This window comes from Corvus moneduloides, chromosome 2 (genome assembly GCF_009650955.1).
Source record: "Corvus moneduloides isolate bCorMon1 chromosome 2, bCorMon1.pri, whole genome shotgun sequence".
In the NCBI taxonomy this organism is placed as follows: domain Eukaryota; kingdom Metazoa; phylum Chordata; class Aves; order Passeriformes; family Corvidae; genus Corvus; species Corvus moneduloides.
Window position 1 is genome coordinate 14,006,539 of NC_045477.1, and position 13,867 is coordinate 14,020,405.

General features: G+C 35.2%; 1 protein-coding gene across 2 annotated transcripts in view; it reads left to right on the plus strand.

The window, feature by feature from the left end:
- Positions 1 to 13,867, plus strand: part of NCAM2 (neural cell adhesion molecule 2) — a 282,099-nt gene that overhangs the window by 165,331 nt on the left and 102,901 nt on the right. For both annotated transcript variants that reach the window (XM_032097436.1, XM_032097444.1), the window contains exon 8: positions 4,889 to 5,034. In XM_032097436.1, coding sequence (XP_031953327.1) covers positions 4,889 to 5,034 — 146 coding nt within the window. The remainder of the gene's footprint in view (positions 1 to 4,888; positions 5,035 to 13,867) is intronic.

The following is a 13,867-nucleotide window of genomic DNA, read 5'->3' on the forward strand; positions in this document are numbered from 1 at the left end:
GCGCTCTAGTATAAGTTAATTCGACGTTCTCTATGATATAGGTGTTCTACCTACATAATCAGTGAGAGGGCAGTCTGAGTAATATTTTATTACGAAAGTATTTCATTGGCATTTCAGTGGGTTCTGACAAATGACTTCACAAAAATCAAATGAGGGAATACCTCAAAAAGCATTACAAAAGATACTTTGTAAGTAATGCATAGTTTAAACACATATTATTTTTATTTTCTAGATGCCTTTTTAAGTATAATCTGAATGTTGTATAGTGGAAAGTTTTTTTAACTGTGTTCAATGTAATTTTTATTGATTATTGAGAAACTATATGTAATTATTAATACATTTTTTGTCATCTACCAGATAGGAGGAAATATAATGGACCTCTCCTATCTTACCCCTCCTGAGTTTGTTCCAAATGCTAAAATTCAAAACTTTTACATCAATTTAGACCCTCAAAATCCATTTGTCTTGGAACCAAAAAGGCTGTATTGTGTCTCTGAGACTGGGGTGAGAAGTTGTCTAAATTTTTCCCTTATTTTCAGTCTTAATGCTGCATTCCTTTTACATTTATAGTGCCTGGAGCATACCTAATTAAATTTCTTTTGAGCTTATTAAGTAGATTTATATGTGTTTTGTGGTTTATTTTGTTTGTCCTGAGATGCTATTCTGTACATATATGGAAGCTCTTCACATAAATTCACTGGTGTCTCTAGAAGGATTATCCCATGGATCTGTGTATGGAGCTATCTGTGCCTGCTCATCCCAGATATTATGAAGTTCACCAATACAACTTCACAAATTACAAGTCAACAGTTACAGCTGTAATGTTGAAAGTTCACAGGTTTTCTGCATTCTTTTTCCTCCTTATTACTTCCTTAACTTTTTGGAATACTTCTAATTTTTCAAATAAAAAAGATCCAATCTGTAAAGACAGTGATGACAGCTGATGACACATCAAGAAGACAAGTCTTGAACCCCTCTGAGTGTGAAGTAGTAATAGCATTTTAACATGTTTCAGTAGTACCATCTGAAGAGATCAGGTTCACGATGCACTAAGTCTGCATTTCATACTGGTATGTGTGTGAATCCTTATCATGTAAGGAATCAAATTCCTGGAATCTCTTTCTTAGATATTTTCATGTTGGGCTCTAGCTTGTTTTCTAAGTTCAAATTGTACCAGGAGTTTCCAGGAGGACGAGGTTGCAGTTTTGCCACCTGATTCAAATGTGTCTGTGCTGGAAGAGAGCAGGAAGGTATGATTCCTTCTGGGATATAATAATCAAGAGATTAATAGGGCAACCATACAGACACACATTAGACCTCTCACCAGTACAAACATGTTTGTATCAATATCAAACTGTTTCAAGTAATTCTTTTGATGAGACATAAGCAGGACTATCTCAAGCTTTATAAATGTGTTGCTTCCCAAGTCTGATGAAACTCTTTTTTAAAGGTATGGGTAGCACTCTGAATTCATTAAATTCTGTACCTTTTCCAAGAAACTGATTGTAAGCAAAACCCTCAGATTGCCATCCACGTTCCTCGTAAGCTTTATGGGGAGGCTGTACGTGCACAGCAATGAGACAAATCCAGAGGAAGGAATCTGAGAGAAACTTGTTTACTGAGGAAGTGTTAGAAAAATTAAGAACAACCTTCTTGGCTCAGAAAACAAACTTTTCAACCAGTAAATGTTGTTTCTTTATTTGGCAGCATCACTCTGTTCATATTTAACAATGCATGTCAAGTAATAATAGTTCCTTAGCTTAAATAATTTTTATGAAGTTTAGCTCCTTTCTAGATTCAAGCATTCTTTCATTTCATCCAGGTCATTTAGCTTACAAATGTTTAAAGTACATCACAACATCTATATTTCAATATTTTTAACTGAAGAAATCAGGAAAAACCTGAAGGCTTCCAGAATTTGCATTCCAAGGCTCTATATTTTTATTTTCTTCACATTTTCTAGAATACAACAAGCAAATACCAATTCTGTTTGAGAATGACCTTATCAATTTAGAAAGAACAGTCAAAAAATGGGAGGCGGGAGGGTGGGGGAGATTACTGTTTCAATATTCCTATCAATACTACTCTTGGCATTTTCAAATAGTTTTATTTACATGTACACAAATGTATTTTAATATTTTCCAATGTCCAAAATGTCATTGAAAAGTATTCAAACAGTGTAAAAATTTTTAGTCAATAGTAAGTTATGACTTGTGACCTACAAAAATGAATTAATTAAATAATATCCCCCATATGAGCTCTCTTCTTCCAAGTAATAACTGTCAGCTAGATGTATTTGATGATTAATCAGTGCTTATTCCTTTAAATGTCAGGTACTCTTGTCTAAAATGTCAAGCTAAAACTTTTTGTCTTGTAGTGATCCATTAGAAGAAGGTTTTAAAGGAATTCAGAAAAACTCTAAGGTTAAGAGTTATTTTTGTGTTTTGGAACGTGCATCATCTTGAGCAAATTATATTGTTTGTCATGTTATCCAGATGGGGAACTCATTTTGATGGAAATAATTATAATTTTTGATAATTTCTGGCATAAAATACTATATATGATCCCTCTAAAACAAACAAAAAAAAGTTTTACGTCTGCTGTAGCTCTTTCCTTTTTTCCGGGGATGAATGTATATCAAAGGAATGAAAGGATAGAACACATTATGTTGTAGCCAGGTGATATGGCTGTAGAAATAGAGGGCCTGAGTGCCAAGGTGAAATATTTAATAGGCATTCGAATGGTCCTGAAACTGAGAGTAATAATTGAAGATATTTTGAAGTTTGACATAATTATCTTTTATCTCAGATTCTGGAGGTTTTTTTAGGTCTTTCCACTGACATTCCTTGTTGTACCACAGAGGAGTTTTGTATTTTCTTGGCCAAATTGATATCCTGCTGTAATGATTTGCTCGCTACCTTCTACTGCTTCCAATAACTCTGGATCCAGTTGACATTTCAAGAACTCTTGATCACTCAGGGTGTTTTCTTTCTGCACAACATGTCACTCACTGTAGATTATATATTAATGAAGCAGGATATTAATTCAGTGCTTTCTCAGGTAAAATGCTACTTGTTTCTCATCTCTGTGCAGTAAACACACAACAGTTTATTCATAATAGTCAAGGGTAAAACAGACAGTAGAGAAGCAGGAGAAGGAATATGGAAAAAAGGAATGAGAAGTGAGACCAAGAATTGTGTGGAGGGAATGGATAAAAGGTAGGTGATGTGCCTACAGGTAGTAAGTTTGGACCTGTTTTTATTATTCTTCTTGGTGATGCTGAATGTAGCATCTGGGAGACAATGCTTATAAAGGAGGAGTCATAAAATGAAACAGGAGACTGGACATAAGGAAAACACTCTTCACCAGGACAGCCAGGCAGTGCAACAGGCTGCTGAGAGGTTGTCTAGTCTCTGTTCTTGACATTTTTCAAGATAGTGCTCGACAAATCCCTGAGCAATCTGACCTGAACAGGGTCTGTTGATGCTGTGTTGAAGAGGAGGTTGGTCAAGAAGCCCTCCTGACATCCATTCCAACCTGAATGATTATCTCTCCCATTTTAAACCATAAACATAAGCCAATATTTCTCTTCTGCATAGCATACACTTTAGTAACCCTGTTGGAAAACAAATTACATTTCTTTATTTTCTATTTCATAAGGAGTACACTATAATAATGCTTCCTCAAAAACAAAGCTCAGGAAAACTGCTTAGAAAATACACTGCTTTCAACAAATATACTTAAAGTTGAATTAAGTCAATCTTAAGAGCTGCCAAATTTTGATTCTCTTAATTAAATTTTATTCATTGCTTTTGGGTGTAAACCTATCAAATTATATTCTTATTACAGGATTACATGTTAGGTTTTCCAGGGGGATGAGTGTCTTCTTCAACGTATAAAGGGAATAGGTTCAGAGAAACTTATTAATCATTATATATGAGGTACTATATAGAACCAAAAAAAATTTAATGAAGATACTTGAATGTCATGGAAGAGAGTAATATTCTATGCACTAATACAGTACTAATGCAGAGTTCTTGTGTGATATTGTACAGATAAATCCTCCATGTAAAAGTGTTCCCGTGTAATATAAGGTACAGTATAGATAGAGAGATGTAGCTGCTATGTAATTGAGGCTATAATGTGGAATGATTTGAAGAATGCAAACAATATCTGGAATTTTTACAATGTATCTTACTACCAGTTTACTTGGTTAGTGAGGATGAACACCTTTATATCAGAGGACTCTTCAGTTCTCCATAGTGTTAATACCAGTGAAATGTGTTGTTGGGGGATTTTGTTAAATTCTGTAACTGATGTAGGCCAGTGAAGCATTGCTAAAGATCAAAGTCAAAGAATGGTAATAATTCCTAATTTTGTTTCTGAATAATATGCATTTGAAGACAAACACAGGTTATTATAGAATCAAAGAATGCCTAAGATAGGAAAGCACCTCTGGAGACCATCTAGTCCAGAGTCAACAAGAGTAGGCATCTCAGGAGAAGTCTAGCTGGGTTTTGATTACCTCCAAGGAGGGAGACTCCACAGTCTCCTGGGCAGCTTGTTCCTAAGGGAAATAAACCCAGCCACCAAGCCAGATAAGCCAAGACCCATCCCACTCTACCCCAGCAAGGAAGCAGGATGTCCAGGTCATGGGGCATACAGAAATGGTTGCTGTGCAACTTGAGGTCAGAAAAGTTAATTGCCTTTATAGATAGTAACATTAAAACTTTAGTTAATCCTAAAAAGCAAAAAACAAAAAAAAAAAAAAAACAAAAAAAAAAAAAAGAAAGAAATGTTCTTTGACAAAAATAAGATGGTTTTAAACACAGATTGTGATATGACATTCTTTGTGCAGGATCAGTAATGCAATTTGTATTCTTAACAGTGCAGCCTCAAATAATACAACTTAAAAATGAAACCACATTTGAGAATGGGAAAGCAACCCTCATCTGTGAAGCAGAAGGAGAACCTGTCCCAGAGATTACTTGGAAAAGGGCCATTGATGGAATGACTTTCTCTGAAGGTGACAAGGTAAATCTACCTCTAATATATAAAATATCTAAATATATATTGTCTGCCTAATCTTCTTCTCTTATAAGCAGAAAATTAATTTAGAGAATCTAGATTAATTCTAGATTCCTCTGGAATTAGAAAGAATTGCTATTTTCTAAGGCAGTAAGAGAGACATGGAGATTCTAAATTTTGAATTAAAAAAAGGAAAAGAAAAAAGCAATTAAATGCTGAAAGGAAATTCATCTCTGTAGCTTAAATTTTCATACATAATCTTTAATAATGGTTTCAATTTAATCTTGATCATTATGGCTACACATAGCCCTTCTTCAGTAAATTTGGATTCTGTCCAGTAATCCTCAAAATAAAGTGGAGCTTAAAGATAGCTTAAATTAAAAAAATCTGAGTACTTTGTAGTTCTTTATTTCCCACTTCTCCTTTTTTCTGCCTGTTTTTCTCTCCTTAGATTTCTTCCTTTCACAGAGGACAAACTGAGCCTATTTTTCCATTTTGTTTCCCCATTTTCATATTTTATTTCAAAAGTAAGTTGAGTAGAGAAAGATTGCAGTATGACAATGGAGAAAGTCAGTTACTGTGGGAACAAGAGCTATAATTATGTGGAATGGTGAAATGAAAAGGGAATGGTGTAATGTTATTCCTGACTATGCTTGCAGCAAGCTGTGTTTCTACAGAGTTCTTCTACTTCCCTTTTTAATAATTATTTTAATATTTGAGCAAGTGCTTTCCTCTTAATTTCCTGACACAGACTACAGAATTCCTCTGTAGTGGTTAAAGCAAGAGATACCATCTTTCTTGATAACTAATTCATAATTTTTATTCCAGATAATTATGTAGGAAAATACCTTATTCTTGCATATTCATAGTTGTTGCTTAAAGAACACGCACAGGTGAAAACCTATATAGCAATCATGCCACAAAGGGAGTTAGATACATAGTACATCACTTAGTTTATAGGGAATTGCTGTATATTAAGGAATTATGTACTTTCACTATTTGTGTTTTAAAGGAGAATGTCTGGTCTGGTCTAGTCTCTGACTTGACCTTTCCTGGAACTGAGGCAGTTTATGTGAAGCTCTGTCTACCATTCTCCTGTTCTGTGATTTCCACTTTGGAGCAATATAGCAGTATTTAAATATTATTTTTTTTCTAATAGTTTTGCATTAAGACAAAGCAGGTTCTCTCTTCCTTAAATATTTCAAGTTAAAGGTCATCTTTCTGACTCGCAAAGACTACGCTTTGTTCAAAGGTTACAAATGTTAGCCACTCACTTATGTTTGAAATGTTCCCAAAATAACTTTCTAGATGAGATATTGAAAATGAGACAAAATAGCAGAAAGAAGCTCAAAAATGTTGGTGCAGTTGAAACCTGAAATCTATCCAGTGCTTATATAAGACAGTCTTATGTTCTTAATTCCAGCTGCAGGTGGTTAAACTGTCCAGACATGTTGCTGGAGTACTCTCTGAACTGTGGTTCAACTCAGTAATACTGACAACCAAACGAAAATCTATATTCGCTTCCTACTGGTGTGCTGACAGACTCTGTGTGACAGATAAAAAGAATGAGAATAAATACAGTTATGTGGTTTCCTTTGTTCTTGCCAAAGAAAGAACTGTGTGTTGCTCATGGGAGAGTTTTTGCTGAATCTTGAATAAATGTTCTGAAATACTGAATATGTTCTTGAGCTATAAAATATGCTGCTACATTTGCCCCATGGTCCTCCTGCTCTGGGCTGCCAAAGGCTTGGCTTGTGCTCTCCTACCAAATTAGGTGAATAGGGAACAAAACTGGCAGTTTTTAACAATTATTGACTAATTGTTAAATAATACAGCAGTGTTTTGCACACAGAAAGAGAAGGAAAAGGTGAATTGAAAAAATTGAGGGGGAGCAACATAGAACATAGTCTTAAATTGAAAATATTCCTTATATGTGACAACTTTTAAAGTAACACCCCATCATGCAACAACATAAATTATGCATAAACATAAAAATGATCATCTTTATTCAAGGAATTCATATTTTGAATTTTTGGGCCAGTTTTTTTGATATAGACTGCACCTTATTAATCATTTCTGTTGAATTAAGAGTATCTTTAGGGGATTATTTTTTTCCACAGAAGATGGAAGAACTGCTCAAGTGATAATATTAACATGATGATCATCAAAAGAACACAGAAAGTGCTGTTCTTATTTTTTTAATTTGACTTTTATTAATTGTAGCATGTAGCTCCTCAATCAAATGCTTCTTATTTTGCTAAAATGTAAACATACCTCATGTGAGTAAGGAAGACTGATGAATGTGAGATCATTCTGAGCCTGCATGGATTCAAAATGTTTTCTTTCCAATGATAGATCTTATAACTGGGACATAGGCTTTCCTGAGTTTTGAAATTATTGTGTCCAAAAGAATGGAAAATGTGCACCAAAGTCATAGATCAAAGAAGTAACCCAGCTGGGCTTAAGGAGGATAATATTAATGAGTATGAGCACTATAATTATCTCTTTGGAAAATACAGCTTTGATAAAGGATTTTCAGTACCTCAGATGTGTGTATTTGAAAGTTGAAGCCAAGTGAGTTCAAACCAGAAGCAAAGAAGCCTTTTCCTCTCTCCTTTTATCATTTAGCTCTTAGAACAATCTACCACACAGTGTGTGGTCTCTCTTTCATTGAGAATTTGAAATAAAGGGGTCTTTCCCTTTCCTCTGACTTCTCTTGAAAGTTAAATGAAAAGTTTTCCAGAAGGTCACATTAGATGACCTCTGTAATCCTTCTGTGGCTGTATAGCCCATAAATACATGGGGGTGGGTAAGGCTGAGTAAATGAATGGCAATGTGTGCTGGAAGGTGTCCGTCTCACCACTAGAGGTTTAAAAATGGAAATGGAGGCTTAATCCAAGGCCACAGCTTCCTCTGCTGTTTCAGTGTCAAGATAAAGCTCTCTGCTTGGTTCTGCCTCTGTCCTTCCAGTCCCCGACTCCCCAGCACTGCCTGTCCTTGCACTGAGGTGCCAACCTTGCTGTGCCTCTTTCAGCTGGGATTTGAAATGGCACATTCCCGCAGACCACTGTGCATCCAGCAGGCCTGGCCCTTTTCCCAGTAAAAAGAGGAGGCAGGAGAAGGGTTGCTTTTTCTAGAACAGAAGGAAAGACAGTGATTGGATTTGATTTGGCATAATCAGTTATGAAATGGATTTTGGACATGCACATACATCTCTACACACATCCCTGAAGGACAACACATCCTGACTGCTGATACAAAATTGTCGCTGGTTCCTATGTATACTGCAGAAGTGTGAGGGCAGAGTTTAATGCCCCACTTTCATCATATCTAATTCTAGCAGAAATATGAATGCTGATCAACACTGTTGGTAATTACCATTTCAAGCCCTGTTTTAGAATACAAATTACAATAACAGATGGGGCTTGATACGAGACAGTGGCTCCATGGTATGCAGCATGTGTCCAAAGAGGCATATGCTGCATACCCTGAGGAATTTACGATCTAAACACATGAAATGAATGAAAGGAAGCAATACAGAGATGTTCCAGTTGCAACTTGTGTGTTGGATTTAAGATAGGATTTTATACTCTGTTTTTTACTGTACTTTGTACTCTGTGTAATACAGATTCAATGAATGTCTCTTAAACACCTTATACTATTCTCCTTGTACCCCCAAAGAAAACCCAATCTGTGATTTTTTAATTTTATAGTGAACACTTCAGAAACAGTTTGAATTCTGCTTTCTCCCATTGCAATAATAACCTGGTGCTTCCTGTGAAATTTCCTATTACATTGTTTCTAAATATTGCAGAGTTCAGTATTACGAGAACAAATATTCAGAGACTAATAATTAAGTTGTTTTCCAAGTTTGAATTCACTTTCTATTGGCATGCAAATCATAAATATTTGGAGCTTGTAGAGTTTTTCATAGTTTTCATGATCAGGAAATAGGCAAAGGTAATCTTTTTCTTTGAAAGGTCAAGTCTATTTTTTTCTCAAGCCTATTAACTTCACTTCAGCTATTACAAATGTTAATAAAAAGAATCTGATTTTTTTTTGCTACTTGTTTATGTTGTTTGTCCCTGCACAAAAAGAAGCAGTCCTACAGTGTAGGAAATATATTGTCTTTCTTTTGAAACAGCAATGTGAGCCCTGTTAAATTCTTGCTCATCAAGGATCATGTCTTTATTTGAAATTAATCACAGAAAACACAAATGTATCTAGGGTATTTTTATTGATTCCAGGAGATATCTTTATTTTTCTGAGCTATACAAATCCTGCTCTTTGTAAATAGCTCTCCTTTGAATAGCTGGAAAATGTACAAGGCCAATCTCTCTGCTGAAGTGGAGAAAATTGTTATAACCTGTTTCACCTACATATTGTGTGAAAAGCTTCTACTTACAATATCATAGAATACTTTTGTTGTTGCAATATTGGCACAGGCCTGCAAGCCAGAACAATTTATGTAGCCAGCCACAATTGTGTTTGATTATGCAATTGAAACACTCTGCAAACAATTCAATCAGGCATCAAAGTTCTCTTCTATTTTGATTTTAGCCCCAAATGAATTTTATTTGGCTTCATATATTAAGACTATGAAGTTAGAGAGCAAGAATATTGTGACTGGAAGAAGGTAAATAAATGAACTTGACCAACAGGGTCACTTAAATGTTAGGTAAGTAGTGCTGTTGAGAATATAGAGGTTTATACCCTGTGACATAAGCAGATAAAGGGCCACATATGAGCACTGAATAATAGAATTTCAGGAGCCACCTGATTCATGGAAATCTGAATACATTTTGGTGTTCCTTCATCGTCTCTGCGTCATGTTCAGCTAACTAGTATGGAGTTGGGACAAACACTTCAGTAACTAGAGGGAGCTAAAACTAAAGTGTGCAGTTTTGGGCGGTGACAGTATTTGAGCAAGAAGATTGATTTTGGAGGAGTAGGATTGTATTCAGTTAGAAAGAAAGAGCAGCTTTCCTGGGTGACCTGAGGAAACAGGAAAGCTGTGAGCCAGTGTGGATATTTCCAAGTTCTCAGGTAGCTCAATCAGTCATCTGAGCTCCACACACTCCTTTAGGTAACAATGTCTGCAGTGATATGTAAATGAAGCCAAAAATTAAGCTAGTAATTATTTTGAGGTATTGGCTGTATTGACAACTCAATACTAAATGTTAGCCACATGACCAGAGGGCCCTTCAGACTTACTCCTCTTTTGGAATAGAAGGTAAATTATCTGTTACTCAGAGTAGACCCAAATGCCTGTACATACACAGAGACAGATGTATCCGTGTTGTGTGGATGGCTGTCTGCATTGGTATTACACTCGCTCAGAATTCTCTCATTTCTGTACCTTTTTCCTTTTAGTAAAACCTTAGGGTCACTTTCTACTGGGAAGGAATTAAGTGAGCAGAGACAAAGTTCTTGATTATTTAAAGGAGACAAAAGGGCAAGAAAATGTAAAATTTAATACCGCTTCTGTATTAAAAGCTTAAACAACCTAGGGAAAGATATTAATTTAAGAACATGACTAATTTAAGCAGTTCTTTAATGGGATACCTTAAATTAAGTCCAAAATTATTATCTCTTCTGTAAATGGATACTCTTTTTTGCATCTAATTTATATTTAAAATTCAAAAATGTTTTTCCATTTAATCCATTTGCTTATGTACTACCTATGCAACAAATAGATATTTTTGGGGTACTTTCTGTGGATTGCAGTGTTGCTTTTGCTGGCTGAAATAAAGCCATAAGGGCTTGGAAATGGTATTTATTTCCCTTCCAATATTAGGGGGTTTTTCCATTTAGTTATCAATGATGATATTAGGTGTGTTACACTAAAGAAGAGTGAAATTATCAGGGAGCATTTTATGGACTAACATTTCCTACAATACCAGTGAAGCTTGGACTGGAATATTCATTCATTTCTTCTACAACACAAATGGTTGTTTCATGAGCTTCAGCCTAAGTATCAGTTGTGTTATTTGCTAATGGTTTAAGAACTTCCTAATAGCTGTAGCCTGTCTGGTGAAATAGAGAATCTGCACCTGATGCTACACTAGGTAATACATCCACAGTTTGTAGACTGGAGTCAGCTGGAGTCATTATTCACTGATGTACTGCAGGACCTTCTCAAGAGACTTAAGAAATGTTGCATTTTCTGCATACTGCCTACATTGGGAGCGAGCACAATCAATGGCACAATCAGAAGTGCAATGCTGGCAAAAATGTGGTTTATGCTATTAAAATCTGTCTGCAGTTTTCCTAACCTGAAAGGCAGTTTGCGTACCTGTATATATTAGGAGAATTTAAGTCTTTTGACTTAACTTTTTCAATACATTGTTTGTTTGTTTTTTTATCTAAGCTCTGTGTAAGAATTAGTTTTTGATAATTTATTAATGTCCTTAGTATGCTTATAAAAAACCCCATATTTTTCTGTCACATTCTCACTGTGCAATCTCTCCATGTGCATCTACTCATAAACTATTTTTGCTTCTAATACCAGCTCTCAGATTTCAAACACAGTGAAATTATGGTAACTTCAACAGGACAATGATGATGTACCAGTGAATGTCTTGCTAGTTAAGAGGCTGTGAAAGTTCATCTAAAGTGTTATTTCTGTACATTGGGAAAAGTGTAGACTCTTTCTACCATCCCTTACTGACAGCTTATAAAATTCAGCAAACAGTATTTCTTAGGACCCCATAAATGGGCAATAGGTCTGAGTTTTGATTTATGGTCAAAAGAACTCCCATCTATGCATGGGCTCAACCTGTGCTATTAAAATTTCTAAGTGTTGCATAAATAATGTTATTAGCAATAAGATGATTTTTTGTCTTTCTATAAATTCCTGCTTGTGCAAATGAAGTTGTGACATTTATGAAAAAATTCAATGAATTAATAGCGTGTGGAAATCTTTACTGCAAGATGATCATCTAACATGCTTTAGTATGTCCTATTGGTAGCTTATACATAACATTAAAGTCCTCAGGGTTATATTACTTGGTTAAAAGGCTGTTTCTCACGTTTTTTGACTCACTCCTCCTTTTCCTTTTCTTCCTCACCCAGAAAATGATTATGTTTCTTCCAGGTCCCAGTCGTTCCTCCCAATTTACCTGCATACCAGAATTCTAGAGCTATGACTGATATTTCAGCTGTCATTAATTTATCCACATAGTCTCTTCAGTTAATGTGTTACTACAGATCTGTTTCTTCAGCCATGTACTAGTACATAACTTCTGATAATAATTAATCCGTTTCCTAATGTGTACAGCTGAGTCAGGAATCCTGGCAGCTGATTGCAAATAAGCAATAGATTGACTTAAAGATTTTTTCTCAATGAGACTTTCCCCAGGAGAATGACATATGGGTATTTGTGCTGCCATGTTGCAACATCTCCTTCCCAACCTATTTTAAACCCTAGTAGCATGACATTTTTCCATAATAGCAAACATACAATTTAGCTGATATATCCAGCATAAGCTTTTATGTATAGCCATATTTATAAATATAGAAATGTAAATAGAGAAACTGAGAACTGCATTCAGGACATCAATTAAATAAAATTACTTGAAAACAAATGCCCTTTCAGTTATGTCCAGGTTACCTCACTTTCTCCATTTTGCTTGCTACTACATTTTCCTTTTGTTTTTTCAGTTGCAAAAAGCCCTCCAGAATTATCAGGGTTTGTGAGCAAAGACTTTGTGATCTGTGAAGTCAGGATCTGTCCTGCTGACAGTTGCCTTCACCTTGTGACTCAAGCTGTGTCTTTTTCTGGCCTTCTGTGACTTTCCTTCCCCTAAGGGAGCCTTGCTGCTTACATATACCCCTGCAGGTCTCTGCCTCATCCCAATTTCCAGACAGACTTCCTATTTGCTGTCTAGCCATAATAATTTTAGTAAAATATACATCAACTTTACAGTAAACTGTGAGGGATCTCAAGTTGCATACAGTTACTGAACAACCTTTTTTTTTTTTTTCTCTTTTCTTCCTTTTTTTTCTGCATACCTCACTACATCAGTTCCCCCTGCAACTAAAGCTAGACTGTGTCAAGGTTTGAGTATGAATTCTGTGAAAATGAAATTAATGTATATATACATGAATTAATCTCCGTTTGAAATTCTTGCAGTAGTAGTAATTTTAAAGTTTCATGGGTAGGAGGGGTATATAATCTGTATATATCTTAAGAATTTGTTATTGGTCCAAGTAATATCAGTTTAAACAAAATAAACCAAGCAATTATTCTTAGTTCAGTTATAATAACTTGAACATTTTAATTAAATATTAAATTTATTTTAATTTAATATACTTAGATAATTTAATTATCTAAGTAATAAAGGGGGAAAAATAACACTATAGTTAAAATTGTTATGCAAAAGCTTCTTAGTTTTCCTTTCCTGTTTATAATCACCCAGAAACCAGAGGCAAGCTGACAGTGCTTGCTTTTCTTCACAAAAAAAAAAAAAAAAAAAAAAAAGTAGAAAAGGATTGACAATTCACCCTCACTTCACCCTCACCCTGCCTTGGGTCAGCTTCAAGTTATTTTTGTTCATTTTGTAATGCAGTAAGTTTACATGCTTTGTCTTCATGTGTGTCCTGCCACAGGTTTCTTTGGTTTCTTTCCTTTTTACTTTTTTCGCCATGTTCTCACTTGCTGGTCACTAAAGTTACAGAACTACCACCTCTAGTCCCAAGTTACAATAAAATTGGATTCTTTAAACTAAGATGCAGTTGTATAGTAAAATCACTGTTTTTAGTGTCTGTTTTATGTGAGGTCTGTATTGAATGAGAACATTGTACTTAAAGATTCCTGAGAATTTTGCTGGCCTGAATC